We start from the raw sequence: 23953 nt of genomic DNA on the forward strand, positions 1-23953 counted from the left end.
AATAGTTTTTGGGGGATGGCTTACAGCAAAATGGCTTACAAAGGAAGGATAAGAGTCTTTTGATGAGTTTTTCGACATTGCTCCTCATTTGTTGTCTCACCCTTCTTCTTAACAGCATCTTCCTTATCAGTTATCAATGGTATTGTGTTTATTAAATTTCAGTGAATCAATTATGATTTTTCACTTAAGAGCATGCATGGTCTACCTCTTATCACCCACTGGATTAGGTACCTTCTTTGGTAGTGTACATCTCTCTTTTACTTAGTCTCAAAAGTATCTTTGCCTTCCCTGTTTCTTGACATTTTCACGGCTGTATTTCATTCTTAGATTGTGTGGGCCGTTGGACTTGGGGTTTTTATTTATTTATATTTCTTAGGTTTCTTCTTAGTCGTTACCCTTGATGTTTGCATACTGTGATTAAGTCTCTTATTGGACATTTGAACTCACCCTTTTATTTATATATTGCCTTACATAATATTGTAAGTCAATCAAATTCTGAACCTATGTCCTCTGTCTCTGGAGACCTATTAAACACACATTTAGCGACGTAGTATCATAGAAAATGATTACAGAGCAGCACACTGAGGCTTAGCCTTAGACACACCGAAAGCAGTAGAAATGGGCATATTGTTGAGCCAATGACAATCATCAAAAGAGCAATAGGGTCCTCCCTTTGGCACATTCACCGGCGGCATATACTTGGGGGACCAAGCAGGTGTTCCATCCTCATACGAGTTATGAGTCAACCTCTTGATCCCGGAACCATCCAATCTAACGGTGAATATTTCACCATACGGCTGGTAGTGGTGCGGGTTCGAGATTGGCTCAGCCGAAATTCCCGCATAATCCGAAGTGAACGTTAAGCTCTTCCCATCGGGGCTGAAATACGGGTGGTTTGTTCTTCCACCCGACCCGCTTTGAATCAGTTTCCTCAACCCGGTTCCGTTCGGGTGGATCAGGTAGATCTCGAAGCTCCCACTACCCGGGTCATGCCGGTCCGACGCAAAAGCGATCCATTCTCCATCCGGTGACCAGTTGCACATGGTATCAGTCCACGGACCCTCCGTTAATCTTCGAAGCTCCTTCTTCTCACCATCAACTGCGTCCATTATGTAAAGGTTCTTATGCCCCGATCGACCCGACCGAAACACGATCCATTTACCGTCTGGCGAGGGTGACGGAAACGCGTTGTTTTTTCCGTCCAGGGTCAACCTCTTCACACTGTTTTCATGGTCAACGTCGATGGACACGATGTCAACCTGCGAGCTCTCCGGAGCAAATGTTTCTCCAATTGCGGTGTAGATGACACCGGGTCGAACCCGGTCCCAAGCGGTTGAAAACGCCATCGCGTTGGAAACCTTACGCAGGTTCGAACCGTCCCGGTTCACGACATAAACTCCGGGCATCTCGACGTACGCGATTCGGTCGCCGGAGGGGGAGAAAACCGGGAAAGAACCGACGAAGCGGAAGAGAGTTAGACCGGGGACGGGGCTCCGAACATTCTCGAGGAAAAACTGTGGGGTACTGTGAGCGTTGGGTTCTCCTCTGCATTTATGGTAACCGACCCGGGTTGAATCGGGCGAGATGAACGGGTTGAGGTGGTGAGAATTAGGCGAGACCAACCGAGTCAGCTCAGTGAATTCGTTACTAGCGAGGTCGAATAGCTCGATGTGACGAAAATTGGAGCCTGGCCTTCTGGTTGCGACGGCGATGAAGTTGTTGTTGCCGGGGGAAGTGGCGGGTGTGAACGCGTGGAGACCCGGTGGGGTGACTCGTTCGACGAAGACCGAGTCAACTGAAAAAGGAGCGTTGGAGGGGAGAATGGCTCGGTAAATACTCCACCAGTGGTCTTGGCCTCGACGGTGGAAGTAAAGAGTGCGATCATCGACCCAGGTGGGCCAGCCACCGTGCTCAACGATTTTGAATCGGTGAGTTCCGTCGTGAGTGAGGAAGACGTAGATGTCAGTGGTGAGATCTTCTACTTCACCGGCCCAACCGTGAGGCCCGTAGGAAGCGACAGCGGTCCAGAGACCAGAGGGAGAGAGGGATGGGCTGAAATCAGCGACACCGTAAGGGGTGAGTCTTTGGGTGAGGCCTGACTCGAGCTGAGTGGAGTAAACCGCGGTCCAACTGGCCCGTGGAACGCCCGGGTTCTCGTGGCTGGACACGTATAGTAAATATTGTCCATCGGGGGTGACGCTGGGCTTGTCTTTGATGGAAGCGTCGCTGAGGTGGTTGGATAAGAGAGGGATTTGGATTCTGTTTGAGACCATAGAAGAACTATAAATGGCGTCGTAGAATATGGTGGGGTAGCCGTTTCTCTCGGTGACGTAAACGAGTTGGAGAGGAGGGGAGTGTTTGGGTAGTTGAATAGCGGAACTATTGGAAAGGAAGTGGCCGTTGAAATTAACGGAGTGGCCATCGGTGAGTAGAAGTTCTTGGCTTGGGGAGAGAGGTTGTTGTTGTTGTTGCTGAACTGGGACTGGGAGGGAATAGATGTCGAAGGCGTAGGAGGCTCTGCCGAGTGTGGTGAAGATGATGCTGGCGGTGGAAGTGGAATCCTCCTCCGCTGCACAACCTAGGGCTAACACTAGCACTACTAGACACAGATCATTAAGTAAGTGGCGTGTCTTCATCCTTGCTGGGGCTGAGTGAGCAAGTGTTTCTCTGCAACTATCTGGAAAAATAGCAAGAAGAGGGCATCGTCTGCTGAATGGTTATTAGACAACCAGGGCATCTTGGTGCTTTTTTCAAGATGATAGAAGTGGGCCCATCCTATATCCTTTTGCAATTTTTGCTCATCACAAAAAAATCGTATTATTTATTAATCCAGGATGCTCTAGTATGTTGTTACTTGTTAAGTATAGCAGTTGTGAGCATATTTCAAGGACGAGTCCTTTTCTTTTCTTCTATCAATCAAGATTTGTCTATTTATTGATGTTATTTGTTAAGCTACTATTTTTTCTCAATTAGTTTTCGTGTGCAGTGACGTCAGCTGAAGATATTTAATAAAGTAAGATGGAATAAATTAATAATTACTACGTAATACTATTAATTATTGACTTTTTATTTATTTATTTAGGATGGAGATTAATTACTTTATTATCTTATAAAGTGAAAAGAGAGAATCTTTCTTTCAAGTGTTTTTTCTCTAGTGCTGTTAAAAATAAGGAGAATCTAACACTCTCAGTAAGTACTTTAGGGTATTTGGTTCCTGTTAGATAAATAACATAATAAGAGTTACACATGTTAGGATAGAAGCTGTGTATTATAGTATCTAGGTAAATTCAGAAATTGATGGAGTGCGTGTTTAGATTATCGATGACAACTTTCATTTGTGTGGCAGTAACTTTGTCGGCAATTCAAACACACTTATAAAAATACTCACAAACTCACGTGTGAAATGTGCTACCAAAAACATTTTGATGGACAATACTCTCCGCGGGGTAGTATTCTAGGTTTTTTTTTACCGTATTACACCTTCTCTCTAAAATATGTTTGATATATGAGAATTAATTTCCAAATTATACCACTTATAGGGAAGTCGAGTTTTGGCACCCAAATTTTCCTTCTTCTTCTTTTTTTTTAATAAATAAATTTATATATTGTTAAAATTAAATATTATATTATATAAAATAATTTTTAATTGATTTTTAAATAAATTATTTATTTATTAAATTAATTTATGTAATATTATTTTATAATTTTTTTTGTAAAAAGAAATATACATATAAAGAAAAATATAAAAATTGAATAAAATTAGAGTATAATTTTTTATTTGTTATATGTAATTGTGTAGTTAAATCTAATAACATAAACAAAATAATTATATTTAATAAAATAGTTAAATTAAAAATTTTAAAATTCAGATTATTATACAAAATAAATATTTACTAAAATAAATATATTATTATACAAAATTCAGATTTTAAAACATATATTCACTCAAAAAATATCTTAAATAATTTAAATAATATAACAAAAATACTTAAATTTAATAATATCATTTTCTTAATAACAAAATTAAATTATAAAATAATATTACATAAATTAATTTAATAAATAAATAATTTTAAAATCAATTAAAAATAATTTTATATAATATAATATTTAATTTTAATAATATATAAACTTATTTATAAAAAAAAATGAAGAAGGAAAGTCGGGGTGCCAGAACCCAACTTCCCTGAAAAGCATGAAACTGGTGGTGTAGTTGGGGAAAAAATTTCTAAACTAATGTATATCAGACATATTTTTTGGAGAGAGAAGATGTAGTACAGTAAAAAAAAAAAAAACCTAGTATTCTACATGCATTCAACGACAAATGCTTTCCAACAATTCACTATTATCCTCTCATTTCATGCCAATCTCCTCCTTCCGTTTCAATCCCGTCAATCTCCAGGAATTAATGTATTAGAATCAAGATTGATCAAAAAATTTAATTTCCTTGAATAAGTATGTATACTCTCAAGATGTATCAAATTAATAATAATTCAGCCAGTTTTCCCACTATGATATCGGAGCTGAAAGTGTGATTGTGTGAACTCAACACCAATGTGAAGCGAGGAGGTCTAACTCTGGCATTTTCTGTGTATATGCTCTTGATCCACATTTTATGGTACAAACATTTTCAGCTTCATTATCATGCTATTAAGCCTATTTCACCAAACAAAAAAAATGTTATTACGCCTTGTAGGTTGCTGGTCCTTGTTAATTAGTTGGGTTGTGATAGTACATGACTTCGGCTGTAAGATTTTAACTAGCTCAATAATAAGACTCTTACTATTTACACATCCCATTTTTGCTAAGTAAACCCTCAACTCCCCCCTTCAACTTCCCAACTACCCATTACACCCTTTTCCCTTAAATATTCACACCCCTTTTGCTTTCTGGAAATGTATTTCCACAATTAAATATACATATTCTAGAAATATATATTTGAAACTATAATTTATAATTTTGGAGACACACTTCTAAAATGGTGTATGTTTTTCCAAAAAGATATTTCGGTAATAATAAATCATACCTCAATCAAAGTACTTTAAAGTAGTTGGGGTTGAGGTCTAAATCATTAACATAGACTTGGATTAGAAAATGAATGAACTCACTTAAAGGGAAAAAAAACATCGTCAAAAGTTTTGCTTTACAATTAAGGTGTATAATAGATGAAGTTAGTCATGAACATACTTGAAACATAATGTCACATGAAGGAAAACACAAAATATTGTATGTTATTGATGAAAAAACAATATTATATGATGAATATATGGTGAGAATGGTTTAAAATTAGGTTTAAAGAATAATAAAGATAAAATAAAATAAGATTTTATATAGGATTTAAAGAATTTCAATAATATGATAAAAATAAAACTAACAAACACAGGTGTAAAATAAGTGTTTATCTTGTCAATGATTTTTTTTTGTATGATCTTAATTGCTATATGATATTTTATTAAAAAAAACATATACCTATTTTAGAAGTATATCTTCGGAATTATAAATTATAATTTTGGAGATATATTTCTAGAATAGGTATATTTAATTCCAGAAATACATTTTCAGAAAGCAAAAGGGGTTTGCATTTTAAGGGGAAAATGATATAATGGGTAGTTGGGAGGTAGAAAGGGGGTATGGGGATGTACTTAGCCAAAAGGGGGTGCAAATAGCAAGAGCCAATAATAATGACAACCGCAAGAGTCAAATGCAACTAGATTACTGACTAAAAACCAAAATGCAACTGTATCCTGCCCAAATGTTCAACTACATGCAGAGAGAAACTTCATTTTTTTAATAAAGGTAACGACAGTATCTGTTTTTAGTTAATATATTTTAATAAAATGTTAGAAAGATTACTCAGTAGCAATGCACCTGATTACAGTGCAAAGGATACACAGTTGCACACACACATAATTATATATAATTACATGCTAGGAATTTCAGTCTTACAAGATTATTCTTATTTATTTATCGTGACCAAACCAAAGATGTTGTTCTAATTTTTTTTTCCTCTATGAAAATGTTGAAAATTGAATTATTTACTTCCTCTTTTTCTGTTAAAAAAAGGAAAACATGTTTGTTTTGGACCTTTTTGGTATTACATAATCCGTTTTTGCGTTGAAAGTGCATTTGTATTTTGACGTTTGACTGGCATAACGATAGAGGAAAAACATTAGTAGTATTGGCCTTGCTTGCAAGAAAGCGCGTGGGCTAGCTAGCTTGTCGTGGAAACTTACTCCCTAAGTTTCAACTGTTCCACCATTTATATATCTCTTTCTCTCTCTCACTCTAAAGACACAAGCTGGGGAGTTCTTCCACGGAGATCATCATCTTCACTTCAATTCAGTTTACTCATCGTGTGATTTCATCCAAAGGTGAAAACTCATTTCACACTCTGCACCTCTTTGAATTGAATCCAAGTTTTGACTTTTGAGTTTTAGTTTAATTGAAGCATGAGTTGAATTTCTCTTCATTTATTATTTTCCTGGAATAATATGTGTGCAGTTAGCAACATGAGCTTCTTGAGGCCTTCTGCGTTGTACAACTTTCTGATCAGTTATCCTGCGCTGCGATGGCTGCCATGTCAGAGTTGGGGCTTCCTTCGATGGCCCGGCCTTGATGGGTTCTTCAGGCTTTTCGTGGTTGTGCTTCTGTGGTCTACACTATCCGAGCTTCGCTTCATACCCTCATCTTCTATGTACCCCACCCTTCGTGTTGGCGACCGAATTATTGTCGAAAAGGTGCACAATATTCTGCTTTTCTGTGTCTTTCCTTGGCTCGCGATCTACCTTTATGCTTGATGTCACGTAGGAATAGCATTTGGAATGAATGCTATCCTGGTTTTGGTTGTTCTTTGAAATTAGAACTAGAACAATTTGATGTGCCAACTGCCAAGTTGAATTTACAATTGCATCCAGATTCCCATCTAATAGGAAGATGCAAGATGGAATTATCTAAGGGGAATACCTTTGTTGCTACTTTTGTCTTTTGCTTCTCTGCCTCTTCCTTCCTTTATGTTACTGTCGCTATATTTCTAGAATTAAATCCAATATTGCTTCCCTTTATATCTTTTTTGGTTGTTTTAGCCCTAATTTAATGTATGAATTTTTTTAAATTACCCTTTATTTAAGTGTTAGTTTTCGTGTATATATTGATATCTATATCTATTATCGCAATCATTCCAATTTCCAAGGCACTGTATACCCTAAAATAAATTGTGCTCTTTAGCTTGCATATGGAGGAAATTCTCTTTTCTTATGAAGCCTGAGAGTAATTAATATACACTCTGATGGAACAAGTCATATGAAGTCGTGCTTTATCTGTGCATAGAGATGTTGAAATAATGAAATGTTCTCTTTCTGATTGGAATATAATAAACTGCAGCCAATGAGTTGATGCGAGAACCAGAAGAGCCAGATGTTTGCTCCATTAAGATTGTATGTTTTGAAGTGATACAACTATGGTCGAATATCTTAAAACAGTTAAATGGATTGTTTTTCCTTAGTTTGATGTTTAAAATGACTAGCACTTGTAATATTATTGAGGCTTTCAATGTTATTTTGGCAGTTGATACTATCATATTGAAAGGTAAAGCCTTCAAGATATTTTACATTAAGTGTCATAGTGAGTTGATCTTTTCATTATCCATTTGTTTAACATTTTAAGTTTGCACAGAGGTCTCTGGATAAAGTGATTGACCCCATCTTAGCTAGCCTTGTCCTTACTTGTTTTTCTTTCTAACCTCATTCTTGAGTTTTAATTAAGTAGTGCACAGGATAAAGAAAACTGCTTGAAATTGACTCAGTCACGTTTCATCAAATAGAGATGTTTTGAGCAACAAACTTTCTCAAAAATATTTTAGTCGCTAAACTTTCAGAAATTAGATCAATGGATATCTTCTGGTCTTATCTCTATTTTTCTACTTCTTTCCTCATTTTTTAATATTTGAATTTTAATTATCTTTTCTGGGAATTTTTACCAGGCTTCATATTACATCAGGAGTCCAGCTATACATGATATTGTAACATTTAAGGATCCAACACAGGTATGCTGCAATGGTATATATAGATACTTGCAGATCTCCAGTTCAGTTATTTGATTGGTTTTCTATGTAGTCCTCTGGGGAAAACACAGATGCTGTTTTTATCAAGAGAATTGTTGCAAAAGCAGGAGACACTGTTGAGGTATAAATGTCTCTAATACTCCCTTTCATTTGGCATTATATGTTATGTATCTACTCGGGAATTTGATAAAGCCAAAATTGCACACGAATATGTCCACAAGATTCAGGGGCATGAAATAATTCCTAAATATATGTTAGCTTCTTGGCAAGCATACCAAGTCTCACAAATAATATAAAATGAAAGTTCGAGTATTATATTTATAGGGACTCGCATAATAAAACAAAGATAATAATATAAAACGAGAACATGAATAAATTGAAAATTAAAGAGCAAAATAACAAGAAATTTTTTTGGTTAATTTTTACATAAAAGTGTTGGGGTTGACTTTACCAAATCATCCCCTCATGCACACAAAGGTTCAATTATTATCATCAACATAAAATTACTCAAACCCCAATTCCTTGGATAGAAAGAGCCTAAGGCCCTTAACTAAACTAACAATTCCTTGCCTAGCCTAGCCAAGTGACTTGTTTTAGGAACAAGAGTTAAAAGATGACTAACAAACCTTGTTCTACTTCTAGCAACAAAACCCATTAGGTATTCTTCCCTATTTCTAGATTCAAATATATTTTCCAATCATATTCAAACCACAAAATCTTGCAATGGGTGATCAAGCCAAGGCAAGCATTAAGAGTAGAAGAGAATACTTAATGAAAAATAAATATAGATTAATAATTATAATGTCTACATAAAGATGGGTTCAGTTACATCAATCCCCAAAACAAAGAGTAAACCTAACTACATAACTACAACAAGAAGAAGATGTGCTTCCATTTTAATTGAGAAATCCCAATATAAGTGAGAGCTTCCTGGCCCCTCACACTGCCCTAGATAGTTCCCCAAACCAAAACTATCGAAATCCCTTTCAATTGGGCCTTTTATCCTTTGTTTCAGCCTCATTTAAGTCACATCAGCACTCACATGCCTAGTTTCAGCTTTCTTGCGCCCGGCCTCAAGTGGACAGCAAGCAAATGTGCTTTTCTAACACTCTCGGGCCAGTCTCAAATCTTTCAATCCCGGCCTCAGCTAGCAAAGAAGAAAATGATGGCTTTAGGCCTTCAAAATGTGCTTCCAAAGATGTGTGATTTGAACTTCCAAAGCTATTTTTCCAAAATCTTCAATTCTTCTTCTTTTCCTACAGTAAAACATCAAAAGCTAATAATACTTCTTAAAAGTTAAAGACACTATACTTTCTCCTAATTAATAGTAATGTTAGCATAAAAAGTGATTAAAACAAGGTTCTGAGTGATGACAAATGTAAGATAAACGCTAAAATATGTAAGCATATAAAGCATTTATCAATATAATATCTTTGAAACTGAGGCAATGTTTTGATCCTTATTCTTTGTTTTAGTGATTTAGTCAACCTTACAGACTAGTCACTGTTTCATGTGCTACGATGACAAGCACGGGTAATAAATTAATTCAAATGATTTGTTGTCATGTCCTGACAATGAGTAATAATTTGTTTGATGGCATAGGCAAATACCACATGCATCTGGTTTTTCTCACTTGAATTTTCCAATGCAGGTTAATCATGGGGCACTCTACATCAATGGTGTTGCTCAGCAGGAAGATTTCATAGCCGAGCCACCAGCATACGCAATGCAATTAACTGTGAGATTCTTGTTAATTGTTATTGTCCTTTTTCATTTTACTTGTCATTCAATAATTATGATGTGATCACGGATCACATTAATGAACATGATGGGGATAGAAATTGCCAATAGGGACTGCAACGAGTTAAGTTATTGGTTAATTATTCTAGCTCGACAAACAAAAATTTGATAAAAAAAGAAAATAATTGATCCATATGAGTCAAGCTCAAGCTTCATATTTTTTAAGCAAGGAAAGCTCAAGCTTTAAATTTGGTTCATTTAAACAAGGGAGCCAATCTTGAACATCTTTCTTTTAGGAGTCAAGCTTGAACTTCAAGTGTTTGGCTTGTCTGAATTCGTATACTGCCCTAGTTGCCAGGATAAATGGCTTTGCTTAATAGCCAACTGTGCTCCTTTCCCTTTGTGCACTATTCCAATAGATAATGTGGTATACACTGTTGTCAGCATGAAGGCTTTCCAGTTTAACTGAAAAAGCTCCATGATATCTGATTAAGGATGGTCGCCCCTTTACCTTCACCCTTTCTGTCCATCTCTTTTATGTTCTTCGAATTCAAATGAATTATTTAATTCTTTGCTTATTTGTTTATTGATTCATAATTTTCTATTCCTCATATTACTCGTGTCCTTGCAGCATGTGCCCAATGGTCATGTTTATGTGTTGGGGGATAATCGTAACAATAGTTATGACTCCCATGTGTGGTAAGTAACTACTGCTACCTACATGTTACTGAATAATGACTTCCATTTTTCTTTTCCCATTAATTTTAACCTTCTGGGAGAGGGGTGATTTTCTGAGTGTTTTGATGTATAATATGTTGATCTGTTTTCTAGATGAATTTTTACATCAGTGACTCTGTTTAGTTTTGAGGAACTACGAGTTTTTTATAAAGTGAAATAAGAGAATATGGTTTTATAGAAGCATTTTTTGTAATGTGAAGCATTAATCTCTATCCTGTGTGCTTATCTTAATTAAAACTTAGTATTATTATCTTTTACCTCTTGCTCATCTTTAACCTTACTGTCTCTGATGATGAATAGGGGACCGCTTCCTGTGAAGAACATAGTTGGAAGATATGTCACGTGCTATCATAGACCAAGAAACATTTGACAGAGATATCATTGAGATGTATTGAAGGAACTGGTGTTCTTTTACTATGGTCTGACCAGTGGGACGGCATACTAGGCCATGTCATGTGATTTCCATGAAGAGTTCCCTCCAGCTGTTCCATAAATGATGCACATCATTTAGCCATTCTTTATGGGATTGGATTCTCATATGCATGTAGTGAGGTTTCCCTCGTTCAGAGCATGAAATGAATCTACTGAAAAAATGTCATGTGATTTCTGAAGGGTTCACTGTTAGTTGAGTAACGATGCATGCCCTTTGCCAATAAATATTCGTGTAGGTATCCAAGTTTCTTTAGCAGTATTGAAATAACATTGCTTTCATTGAGAGTTGAACTCAAGACCTCCCGCTTACTAAACGGGTGCTCTGAAAGCTTTGCTTCTTTGTTAAATTTTGTGTTCTTTTTTGTTGCATGAATTTGCTACCAAAAACTAGAGGGCAACTTTAAATGAAAAGTATTAGGGAGTTGACCACTCAAAAAATAAAAATTGAAGGGTTAAAAGTAGAAATCTTAAAAAAATTAGGGTAGTAAATCCATTTTTTTTATTATGACAATGCATAGATATTAAATCAATAATTTTATATTTAAATTATTTTTATGTCCAGGTGAGAATTTTCATAAAAGCAAATACTATTCTCGATCTCATGCATGATTCTGAGCTGTGAAAATCCGATAAGTTGCTAGAATGGATTTAACAAAAATAATAAATTAAATACTTGCCAAAATATTTTTTACAAGTAATTGATTCACAAAGTGTTCGGGTTGGAAAGTATTTATCCTAGGAATCTGACAGTTTTTGCAACATCAAGACTAAAAACTCACACACTCTGCTATTTCCATTGAATTCATTTGGAGCATAAAACAAAGACAAGGCCAATCTGTCAGCAACATTCTTTCTTAAATCTTGAGGAATGACTTACGAGTGAAGGTGGCTTTAACAGTTAACATGACAGGGTCACAAGACGCACAGCCATCCAACCTATGCAAGGTGCTATCTTAAAGACAGTACGTATATTGCTGGAAAATGCGAATAGAATACTAGTACGTATGTTTCTCGCAAAACTCTCATAATCCACGTGCTTAAGGTACCGTCCGTAACAGCGACAAACATAGTTGACTGCTGTCTCAATAATCTCATTTCTATTATATACTTCTTTGGTTAGTGGCAGTGTTCCTGTGGTTTTACATGCAACAACAAGTACTCCGTTTTTGTTTTTTTTTTTTTTAATTCATACTATTTTTCAGCCAATAGTTAAAGACTATTCTTTCTCGATATTAAGAGTGAGAGCCCTCCATTAGTCTATTATTCCCTCCAAGCACTCACCCTTCCTCCGCTCATTGTTTGAATGGATGAAAACTGAAAGGAAAATACTTGAGAAGAGATTGCCGACAGAAAATGTGGAGAGGAAAAAAAAATTATGGTGGGACCATAAAAGTTTTCCTCCATTATGTGAAAGATACGGTATGAGAAGATCAGAAGAGTAAACAACCACTTTACTGCTTTAAAAAAAACCACTTTAGTCTTTGAAATTAGAATTAACATGTTAGTCTTAGAAACAAACCACATATCAAATAAGTTTCTAAAGTGTCAGTTAAGTTTTTAAACCTATTTATTTACTGTTATTTTAGTCATTAAACATATGCTAATAATATCATTTAAGTGATTATTTTTTTCAATTTTTTTTTGGACAGTGTGATTGTTGATTTGCATTTTCAGGATTTTCTTTTTTTCTTTTTTAATTTCCTGTGATTCAAACACTAATGTGATAATGCTTTTCAGTTTTAAGAATTAGAGTGACTATTTACTCATAATAAAAGGGAGGAAAAGTTTTTTTTTTGTTTTTTTTATAGATTATGTGTATCCTCCACAAGAAATCATTCTACTTTAAATATGCTTAGTTAGTTTTGTTTTATTTTTATTTTTTTAAAGGTGAAGAAGTATATTATTGCTACCAAAGTTAGCATGAGGCATGTCCAAGTTGGTAATAAGGAAATATCCAAATTACAAAGAGAAAAGAAGTACTCTGTCCCCCTAAAATAGAGAGGAAGGGCAGAGCATGATATCAACTCCTAGTAAAAAAAAAGTCAAATACTCCTACCCCTTTGATCCACCTATGACCCTACCCCACATAAATCTGATGTTATTTCTACAAGAGTCAAAATCCTATATATCCCAAATCAACAAAAATCAAGCAGCTTATTACTTGGAATAGAAGACATGCCTCTGTAGTAATGCACCATAGTGACATAGTGCAGGCCGAAATGAGTTGAAGTCTATAAATCTTCTCTGGTTTCTATAGCTAACATGGACCACACCAGTGGAATAGATTGTATTAATATTGTTCTTATACATCACCATTGATTACATTGTTCCTCTGGAATGGCTAGCGTGATTTGTTAAATTTAGGTAATGAAATTGCAAAGTGTATCGCATAGTCATGGTGCAATATCATAGCATAGGACGATGGCCTCATTCTTGGTTACCTGTACATCTAAATTAACACGCCTCCAGCCGAAGTGAAAACCATCGACATGGTAATAAAAGTCCATCAGCAAAAAATAATTGAAATTACTAGTAATTCAGAAGAAGAAAAAGTAGTAATGCAAGTTGGTTAATTAGAACCATTGATGATTCACTTGGAAAAAATGACCCAATCACAACGAGTCAAACTAATTCTATAATATTTCCAGTCTAAGTTCAAATCAAACATCAGATGTAAATCTGAACAATTTCTTTTACCACTCACTTCATTGGTCATCATTGGAGCTGTGAAAGATGTTCATTGTTCAATGCCAAATGGAATAATACTAGATGTTCCGTCAGAGAATTATTCTACTGGAATTGGGGAGTTGGGTGGTCAATATTATTTTAAGAAGGACAACAATTATTACTTTTATCACCATTTTCATTTGTAAAGAAGTGTTAAAATAATCCTTTTATTTTTTCACAAATTATCGCTGTTATTTATTTTTCCAGTAAATTAACATGTTGTATAGCATACTATAAAGGAGATTGTATTTCTTTTTGTCTCTTATTTATAAAAATATATTATATATGACTTTTATTTTCGTAAACAAGCGATAAAAAGAAACAATTTTTTGTAAAGGACAATAACTGTATGTCATACATTTTTATAAATAATGAATCAAAATGAGAATTTATTTGTGACGATTTAAAAATAAAAATTATTTTATTTATAAAGACTAAAACATATACTTATTCATAATATAAAAAAAAAGTGTTTTATCTTCGGTTATTGTGATAATTTTATATTTTCAAAAATATATTTTAAATAATTTTTTATAAACCCTCTTTAATAACCTTTTCTGTATATTAAACTTGACTAATTTAGTTGTTATTGGGTGTCTCTCTCTTACTTTCTTTACCTTTTTTTACACGAAAATTAAGAATTATCAATACCTGAATTAAAGAGAGAGAAGTTATCTTTTAGTAAGAAATAATCCCCCTCTTTATTTTATAACTTATATAATCCCTTTTTAATTTCCTTTTCTGTTATCATTAATAAAGTCAGAAGAGAATAACTACATATTTTCATTAATATCATTCCATAATTACAACGAGTCACTCTTGAATTAAAATAATCTAACATCAAACACCAATTATTACATGTTATAATAAGATTATTATTTTTTATTATGAGTCTTTTCTAAAAATGATTTTTTTCTGACTCTATTTTTCCTTTCCGCCAAAGGATAAGTTCAAATTCCTTTTAGTTTGCATCGATAATCGTAAAATTTGAATTAATTTGATAGTCAATTTTAGTTAAGCATGATTACAATTTCTTTACTTTATTATTTTTTTTAATGAAATAATAAAGAAATTAATATCTTTACAGTTTTGATTAACAAAAGTTAAAAGAAGAAAATTTCAGATACTTTGGAGAAAAATTGATACAAAAATTGGAAAAAAAAACCTTGAAGAAAAATTGGAAGAATTGAATAGTATTCTTAGTGCGCAATCCAGGCTTAGCACGCACCCTCACTAAGCGGGAAAGCTTAGATTTAGCACGAAGAAGACCCACGAGAAAGCCTAAATGCACGCTTAGCGCGGAAGCCCGCGCTCAGCGCGAGATCGCGTGAAAATTAAGCTATCTTATGCCTATAAAAGGAGTAGGAAGCAAAGGAGAAAAATATATCGGGATACCAATCCCTAGACCACCCCGAAGACTCAGAGCTCTCTAATGAATACATCTTAAGCCTGAGTATTTCTAATAGAGGGAACCCTCTATTTATGTCCATTATTCTCTTCTCCTCCTCTATCCATTCCTCTTCTTCTATCTACATCAGCCCCTAAATTGTAAAGTTTCTCATGACAATGAGATGCTAAACCCCATTAGTTAGGGTCTGACAAGGTAATTTCTAATAGAACTCAAAGGAAATGATATCTTAATAAAATAATTGCTAGACATAAAGTGATTGCATTATGTCCATGCATCAAAGCAAACATCTAAAATTAGAACTTTGTTTTATCTATTGAGTCTTTGCAAAAACATTTGAGAGATAGATAAGATAGGCTTGTCATCGTGAGAATCAAGAGCAAATATTCTAGTAGACGTGGAAAGGAAAAATTGACCTAATTGATAGAAAAAAAATCTAAAATAATACATTTTAGGAAAATAAGGCATGATAGGTCCCAACATTATCACATTATGAATTCACTCTTTTATCACTATCTTTATCTTTTACTTTTCTTATCTTATCTATTTTATCTTCTAAGTTTCTTATCTTTTATTTTAATATTTTATCTCTTTAATTTTTATCTTATCTCCTAATCTTTTATTTTAAATTTCTTATCTTTTCTCTCTTACTTTCTTTAAATTTTACATTTAAATTTCTTATCTTTTGCTAGTAAATTGGATTTGCATCAATCTAAGTACAAAGTTCATGTGAATTCGACACTCAGACTTTCGACTACTTAACAATTTGATGTACTTACCAATGAGTTAACGCACATCAATTTTATTCCTCAGCTTAGTGGCTACAACACTTTTATTTGAATTATGGAATATGGCGGGAGGCTCCACCCAATTCAACCCTAAATAATATCAATAATGTTAGTGTAACATTATCAAATAAAAAAAAACCAATAATGACCAAACTTAATTGCATTGGCCTTATGCATCTTATAATTCTTTCTCCCTAATTTTACTTTTGACCAAAAAAATCTTCAATATTAATTAAGGTTAGTTTTCTCCGCCACAATAATATCACATGGTACTTAAAGAATAGACAAATGCAGAAATAAATTTCACATGACCTCTTCTTACCTTTTATGCTATTGACAAAGAAGGATAAAGTTCAAACTCTAAACATCACAAAATGGTGGGAACTAGTCCCTTACATATATATGAGTTTTTGATAATATACTACCAATAAAGTGCAAAATGCATGCAGAGAAAAAAAGAAAAAAGAAGAGTTTGATAATTGTAATTATCACTATGTTTGAAAAAAAAACCCAACACTTTTACATTGGTATAAACTATACAGAAATTAAGATGTATACACTATATTTTAGAGAGTTAATTTATTTAAATTTAAGATTATTTTTTATTCATTATATTTTTAAATTATTTTATTTTAATACATTAAATTTTAAAATTTTTACTTTAATCCTTTTTTAAATTTTTAAAATGTCTCATTTGATTCTTTTCTTCCAATTTTCGTCATAAAAATGTTATGGTTAATTTTAAAATTTTGAAATAATTAATTTGATAGAATGATTCTTAAAAATTGTCAATATCTTTATTTTATTTTAAAATAATAAAAAACTAAATGTCCCTCAAGTGCTTTGCTCCCTTCCTTCTCTCTCCCCCACTCTCACCTGGAGGCACAACCACCAATCCCCTTGACCGTGTTGCCGCACTTCAGCTACCCCAACCCCCTCGACCAAGCTTCGCCTTATGTGCAGCTACGACAACCACATTGTCTCTTGTCCGCACTATAGTTTCCTCTGCTACGCCAGCACAATGTACTCCGACATAGCAGAGGGACTTGTCTTGGGGACGCGGGATGATGTGGTCATTGTAGCTGCACATGAGACAGAGCTTGGTCGATGTCGATGCGAAGAGCTCATCCTAAGAGTCGATGTTGCGGGAGCACAACAAGGATTCTGGGGAGTTGGGGTAGCTGAGGTGCGGCAGCGCGGTTGAGGGGCTTGGTGGTTGCGCCTTCATGGTGAGAGTGAGGGAGAGAGAGAAGGAAGGGAGCAAGGCGCTTGAATGAGATTTGTTTTTTTTTAATAGTAGTGGGTTTTAGTCCCCATTATATTATAAAGATAAATAGTTATTTTCGTCCATGAATGAATTTGTCGTATTTTTTCACCTTTGAATATTAAAATTTGAATTTTTATCTTTCGGAAACGAATTTGTTAGCTTTGTACATATTTAAGGATAAAAATGACTATTCATCCTTAAATCAATTATTTCAAAATTTTAAAATTAATAAAATGTTTATGATTATGACGGAAACTGAAAAAAAAAACAAAATGATACATTTTAAAAACTTAAAAGATGATAATAAAAATTTTAAAATTTAATATATTAAAGTGAAATAATTATAAAATATAATAAATCAAAAGTGATATTAAATCCAAATTTAAAAAAACCAAATAATTAAAATGCTAAAACTTGCTATGAATACACTATATTCTAGAGAGTTATTTTATAATTATTTTATTTTATTTAAATTTAAAAATATACAAATAATTAAAATACTTAAACTTGCTAGTATAACCCACCTATATAATTTGACATATGATATGTTATCTTACAAAAGAACATCTTAGATGCTTTATAGTGCTTTCGGCCCCGAGTATGCTTGATTGTTGAGGGCGGCTATATCTGTGTCCTTCCAAGTTTTGAAAGGTTTGTGATCCTATTTGAAGTTATATATCTACTACTCTGACTACTTATAAGTAGTATTATTTTTGTTCTTATATATTTTTACTCAGAATCAAATTAAAAGTATTAATTTTTTTATTATAAAACTCAAATTAATTACTTTTCTCAGTCCTAATAAATTGGGTAATATTTTTCTATAGTAATAACAATATTTAAAAATTTAAAGTTACTCTCATCAAAATTTAATTCCATTAAACTTTAAATTAGAAAAGACAGCATGCGTTGATTACACTTCATTGACGTGAGAAATCTGCGAACATAACTAAAGTAAAAACACTAATAATACAAATGGGATTTTTGTTCTTGTATGTAAAAAGTAAAAACAGTAAACCACCGAACTGCGTCTTATCAGTTTTTAATTATATATATAGCTGACTTAATTATAAATTTTATCACTCAATTTTTATTATTTTACAAAATTTAACATCCAATTCTTTTGCTTTTTTTTATAAATTTTGTCACTCAAATATTTAAATTTTGCACATTTTATCATGTTGACAAACTTTATTTTTTTTTTTAAATTGGGTGATTTTATAAAACTGCATACTAAATTATTCAGTTTCAAAAACTATTTATTAAAAATAAATAATTTTAACTTTTGGTGTCAATTATAATTACAATTGAAGTAAAACGATATACAAAAATCTAGAAAAATTATTTTTACTTCCTTTTGTTATCAATATAATAATAAAATATAAAAAAAATTAAAAATTGAATAATAAAATTTATAAAATATTAAAAGTTAGATGATAAAGTTGGTAAAAAAAATAATAATAAAATTTGTGAAATTATCAAAGTTGGATGATAAAATTTATGGCAAAAAACAGTTGATAAAATTTATAAAATAACAAAAATTTGATGATAAAACTTGTAATTAATAACTAAAAGTAGTGAAACCGATGTTCTTCCCCAAATCAATGGCTTTAGTTGGCAGAAATTTCATTGTAAAATGCTGTCTTTCGAATCGAACCGTTTTCCTCCTTTAATTGTAAAACGCAGAAACTTTAAGATATTGGAGATAATTTGTTGGGCTTGGGAATACAAAACTGACTTGTTGACAGGGTTCCACTTACATATATACCATCATAACTATAAGTCTTTCTTCATCTTTTGTAACCGCAATAATTAATAAAGCAAAACCAAAATTGACTTAGGCACTTTGCCCAGGTATGCTAGATTCTACGCATAACTTCTTACAAAAATGATTCTACACCATGAAAACAAGGCCAAAACTTCATTAATTTATTGCAGTTAATTGTTTCCCAGTCATTGCGCCTGAGAAGATTTGTTTCTCTTCTTTTCGTAACGACAGATCTTCTTTTAATTATTTAAATTATATTTTTTTAATCCTGCAATTTATATAAGATGTATGAGGATGATTGTTCGTAGTTTTTTTTTATCTGTAAAAATAAAAAATAAATATCAGGAATTTATCGTAATCATGCAACTTGTTTAACTACCTCTCCTCTACCCGTCGTTTAAAAACAAATGTAACAATTATATATAGCCCTTAAAAATAATTTCTCTTATGATAAAACATTGAAAAAAATAAAACTCGAGCATTTTTTTTCGTATTATTAATGGTAAATGTCAGGGGATCCAATTCCGTTGAAGAGTCGCGAAGAGAATGTGGCGAATGACCTTTATATCATTTTCTTGTTTATTATCAGGGACACCAAAATCTAAGAAAAATAATTAAGATGCAACTTGTCTTTTGGAATTAGTTTATTGGAGAGTCTCATGCCAAGAATGCTTTTAGTGTGACATTTTGGCTATTATTATAATTATTAATAATACAGGGAACCTAATTCTGTTTCAATACGGGTGGATGAGAGGAGGCACTGAATAGTAGATTTTTTTTTTGGTTCTAGGGTGCTCCTTTAAAGAGATAGATTAAGATTATGATATTGCACGAAATGAAACTCTGAGTATGAGTTCCCCTATATATATAATGTGGACCTATTAATTCAAGCGAGGCACAACAGCTACTCCAGCTCTTTTGCATTGCTTGTAGCAGAAGCTGCTGCTGCAGCTTATTAAAGAAAGAAAGCCTCCAAGACAAGGTAAAAAGTGAAAGTTTCAATTAGTTTGTTTCTAATTAGGTAATGGCTTGCACTAACTGTTCCATTGTCTTCTTTGCGTTAGGAAGAAGTTTTTGGTTGACAACATCTTTAATTTTAACATAAATAGATCATTAAAGATAAGCTTAATTATATTTTCAGTCTCACTATTTATTTGTTCCCAATGGTCATGTATATTTTGTTCAATTTTTGTTACACTATTCACATTGTTTTTAAAAGAGTTTTAATCAGTCCTTTCCGTATAATTTTACCGTAACGTAATTAAGAGAAAATGAGAGAAAAATAATGTTACTAAAAATAGCATAAAAAATATATACTCCTATTCCTATTGATTTAGAAAGGAACAGGGTATATTAATCTAGCAGATGAAAATGAAAGCAAAACAGAGGAGTTGGGTTGGCTGTCATAAATGTTGAAGAATCTAAATGAATCATATAGATTCCATATTCATATTTGCCCACTGTCTTGGAAAAATCAGCCACGTTTAGCTGGGAAAGATGATTAAAAAATAGCGAGTCAATGAGCGACCAAAAAAATAAATTGTGAAGGAAACGAGAGTATTTGAGTGGGAAAATAAGTTAGTGACCAAAAAATTACCTGTGGGGTTAGAGTGGAGGGTTCGAGTCAAAGCAGTCTAAAACTGCAGAAGCTGCTAACACAGACATGATTGCGTGGTGTAGGGTCGTTGACATCCTATCATTCTTTCAACTTCATAACTCTCTTCTACATCCATTGCCAAAAGAATTATGATGTTGATATAACAATTTATACAATATTTTATATCACAACATTTTATGTTTTTTTTTTCTTTCAAATATATTATTTATTATGTTTATACTTATTTCTCTCTTATTTATGTAATTTATTACATTAATTTTGTACACATAACATTTTTCTTACAAAAATGCCAAAACCATTATTCTAGTAGTGTGATAAACTCCTTGAATCTCAATATCTCATCACTTTGCATCAAGTAAATGTTAATTCTAGCACCATCCTCACACTCCCATCAGTTATGTATCCCCCACACCATCTTTCTTGGTTGCATAAACATACACTCTTCAAATCAAATCTTCTGAATTGGAAGAGTGTCCTTCCGACTCCAACGCATAAGCACACACCCTCTTTGTCTCTCTTCCTCACTCTTAGACTCCCAAGATCACCATTTTTGCCTGAACCTCCTAACTCTAATTGGGAGGTGTATTGAACTCACTCAGATTGTGGGGGCATTGGAGTTAAACATAGTTTCTTACGTATCATTCCACTAGCTCACATATAATATAGCCAACCACCGACCCGTCTTTCTTTACCACAACTTCAAAACCTTTCATTTTATAAACTGTTTGTCAATTTGAGTCTTGAATATATACTCTGCAGTGTGCACAAAATTTGACATTTTGCACATCATTATTAGAATCTTAACATTTACTCCTTGGCTTGTTGTCCTTTGTCATAACAAAGATGGTTGAGAAGGATGGCGTTGGCAGCAAGTATCTTCAACAAACACTTAACGTCTCCATCGACATGCATCAACACGGAATCTCTAAGTGTTTCGACGACGATGGTCGCCCGAAAAGAACCGGTATTAAAAGCAAGCTTCATATTTTTTTTGGCCTTTATGTTGTGTTTATAATTCCTCTCATGTATGGTGTGTTTGACATGCACAGGGACGGTGTGGACTTCAAGTGCACACATAATAACTGCAGTGATTGGGTCTGGGGTGCTATCTCTGGCTTGGGCTATAGCTCAGCTTGGATGGATTGCTGGTCCTATTGTCATGGTTATCTTTTCTGCCATCACTTACTACACTTCCACTCTTCTCGCTGATTGTTACCGCACCGGTGATCCTGTAACTGGCAAGAGAAACTACACTTACATGGACGCTATTCAGTCTAACTTTGGTAAAATTCACCCACCTAACTCACTCAATTAAATTCTTTTTTTAGTGGTTGGGGAATACTGAAGGGAGAAGGGAAAGGGGACAACTAACATTTTTAACAAAATTAACATTTGCCCGATAATAAAAAAAAAAATTCTTTCTTGCAGAATTTTTAATCTTGGTTATGTGGTTGTGGTTGTTCAGGTGGAAATGGCTTTAAGGTCAAGCTGTGTGGGCTAGTTCAGTATGTTAACCTTTTCGGAGTGGCCATTGGTTACACTATAGCGGCTTCCACTAGCATGATGTAAGTTTCAGATTGTAGTGATATTGAAATGTCTAGTTAATTACTATCCAAGGAAAATAAATTAAATAGCATAATTGGGCTGTTTTTGGCTTGTGTATCAAACAGGGCAATTGAAAGATCTAATTGTTTCCACAAGAGTGGAGGGAAAGATCCGTGCCACATTAACAGCAACATGTACATGATTTCATTTGGTATAGTGGAAATTCTTTTCTCACAAATTCCGGGCTTCGATCAACTGTGGTGGCTCTCCATTGTAGCTGCTGTCATGTCCTTCACATACTCCACTATTGGGCTAGGCCTTGGTATTGGGAAAGTTATTGGTATGAATTGATTCTATTCACATATCCATCGTGATGATTTGTTCATCTTTAAACACTGGTCAGAAATCTGACTTGGATTGACCATGTAACAGAAAATGGAGGAGTTGGAGGAAGCCTAACCGGGATAACAATTGGTACCGTGACCCAAACTGATAAAGTTTGGAGAACCATGCAAGCTCTTGGTGACATAGCCTTTGCTTATTCATACTCCCTCATCCTTATAGAAATTCAGGTATAATTTATTTTGCTAAATTATATGAGACTCAGGTTTAATAACACTCCTGAAACTCTTGTTTTTAACTGTGTCAATGATACCGTGTGATTTATGTAGCCAACCTCACCTAGTTGAATAAGACTTTGTTGTTTTGTATGAGACTCAGACTTTACTTTATTTTATTAAAAAATGAAAAATAAATTGAGGTATGAAATAATGTAAAATGTGATGAAACAGGACACAGTGAAATCCCCTCCATCAGAGTCAAAAACAATGAAGAAGGCTAGTTTCATCAGTGTTGCAGTAACTAGCATTTTCTACATGCTTTGTGGTTGCTTTGGTTATGCTGCTTTTGGAGATGCAAGCCCTGGAAACCTTCTCACTGGTTTTGGCTTCTACAACCCATACTGGCTCCTTGACATAGCTAATGCTGCCATAGTGATCCACCTTGTTGGTTCATACCAAGTTTACTGCCAGCCCCTCTTCGCCTTCGTCGAGAAACACGCGGCGCAAATGTTCCCAGATAGTGATTTTCTGAACAAAGAAATTGAAATTCCAATCCCTGGTTTCCATCCCTACAGGCTCAACCTCTTCAGGTTGGTTTGGAGGACAATATATGTAATGTTGAGCACTGTAATATCAATGCTCCTCCCATTCTTCAATGACATAGGTGGACTTCTTGGAGCATTTGGATTTTGGCCCCTTACAGTGTATTTCCCAGTGGAGATGTACATTATTCAAAAGAGAATACCAAAGTGGAGCACAAAGTGGATCTGCCTCCAAATACTTAGCATGACTTGCCTTTTGATGACTATAGGAGCTGCAGCTGGCTCTATTGCTGGGATTGCCATTGATCTTCGAACTTACAAGCCATTCAAGACCAACTATTGATTAAACTATGATTGCCATTGATAGAGATTTCAGAAACCAAATTTCATTTCTTGGTCATATTCTTATGAAGCCAAGGATATATGGTGATCTTGTTTGTTTATGGCCTAGCAGCCCTGTGTGTTCCACTTCTTTCTACTGTGTATCTGTTACTCTCTAGCTCGTTCTGCAACCTAATTCAAAATGGAAGAAATGAAGTAAAAGCATATAAATCTAGTGTAATTATAATCATATTTTCATTTTTTCCCTTCTGTTTTACTTTTATTTAAGAATAAAATATGTTTTTTTCATACCAATATAGGTCTAGTTGGTAAGGAACAAATTCATGTTCCAAAATTATGAGTTTGGTTCCCACTATCCATGTAGGAATCTTATTAGGAGTCATTTGTGTTCTTTGAATGAAATCTGTCCTGAGGTAGTA

The 23953-nt window shown here is 33.8% G+C and overlaps 3 protein-coding genes across 4 annotated transcripts; 2 read left to right on the forward strand and 1 right to left on the reverse strand.

Moving 5' to 3' along the window:
- Positions 1–429: 429 nt before the first annotated feature.
- LOC114415441 lies at positions 430–2898 on the reverse strand. Its single transcript, XM_028380114.1, has one exon. The coding sequence runs from the start codon at positions 2634–2636 to the stop codon at positions 567–569; it is 2070 nt and encodes a 689-aa protein (XP_028235915.1). The 5' UTR covers positions 2637–2898; the 3' UTR covers positions 430–566.
- Positions 2899–6225: 3327 nt separating this feature from the next.
- LOC114415442 (chloroplast processing peptidase-like) lies at positions 6226–11338 on the forward strand. Of its 2 annotated transcripts, XM_028380115.1 has the most exons (7): positions 6226–6371; positions 6502–6737; positions 7979–8041; positions 8112–8180; positions 9711–9797; positions 10431–10498; positions 10838–11338. In XM_028380115.1, exons 2-7 carry the CDS (start codon positions 6510–6512, stop codon positions 10905–10907), a joined length of 585 nt encoding a protein of 194 aa, XP_028235916.1. In that variant the 5' UTR covers positions 6226–6371; positions 6502–6509; the 3' UTR covers positions 10908–11338. The 2 variants fall into 2 exon arrangements, with proteins under 2 accessions (XP_028235916.1, XP_028235917.1); XM_028380116.1 differs by lacking the exon at positions 10431–10498.
- Positions 11339–19762: 8424 nt separating this feature from the next.
- LOC114415443 (amino acid permease 3-like) lies at positions 19763–23953 on the forward strand. The gene is made up of 7 exons (XM_028380117.1): positions 19763–19909; positions 21389–21509; positions 21595–21828; positions 22011–22110; positions 22216–22430; positions 22523–22662; positions 22882–23953. The coding sequence occupies exons 2-7, from the start codon at positions 21389–21391 to the stop codon at positions 23533–23535; spliced, it is 1464 nt and encodes a 487-aa protein (XP_028235918.1). The 5' UTR covers positions 19763–19909; the 3' UTR covers positions 23536–23953.

This window comes from Glycine soja, chromosome 6 (assembly GCF_004193775.1).
Source record: "Glycine soja cultivar W05 chromosome 6, ASM419377v2, whole genome shotgun sequence".
NCBI lineage: Eukaryota > Viridiplantae > Streptophyta > Magnoliopsida > Fabales > Fabaceae > Glycine > Glycine soja.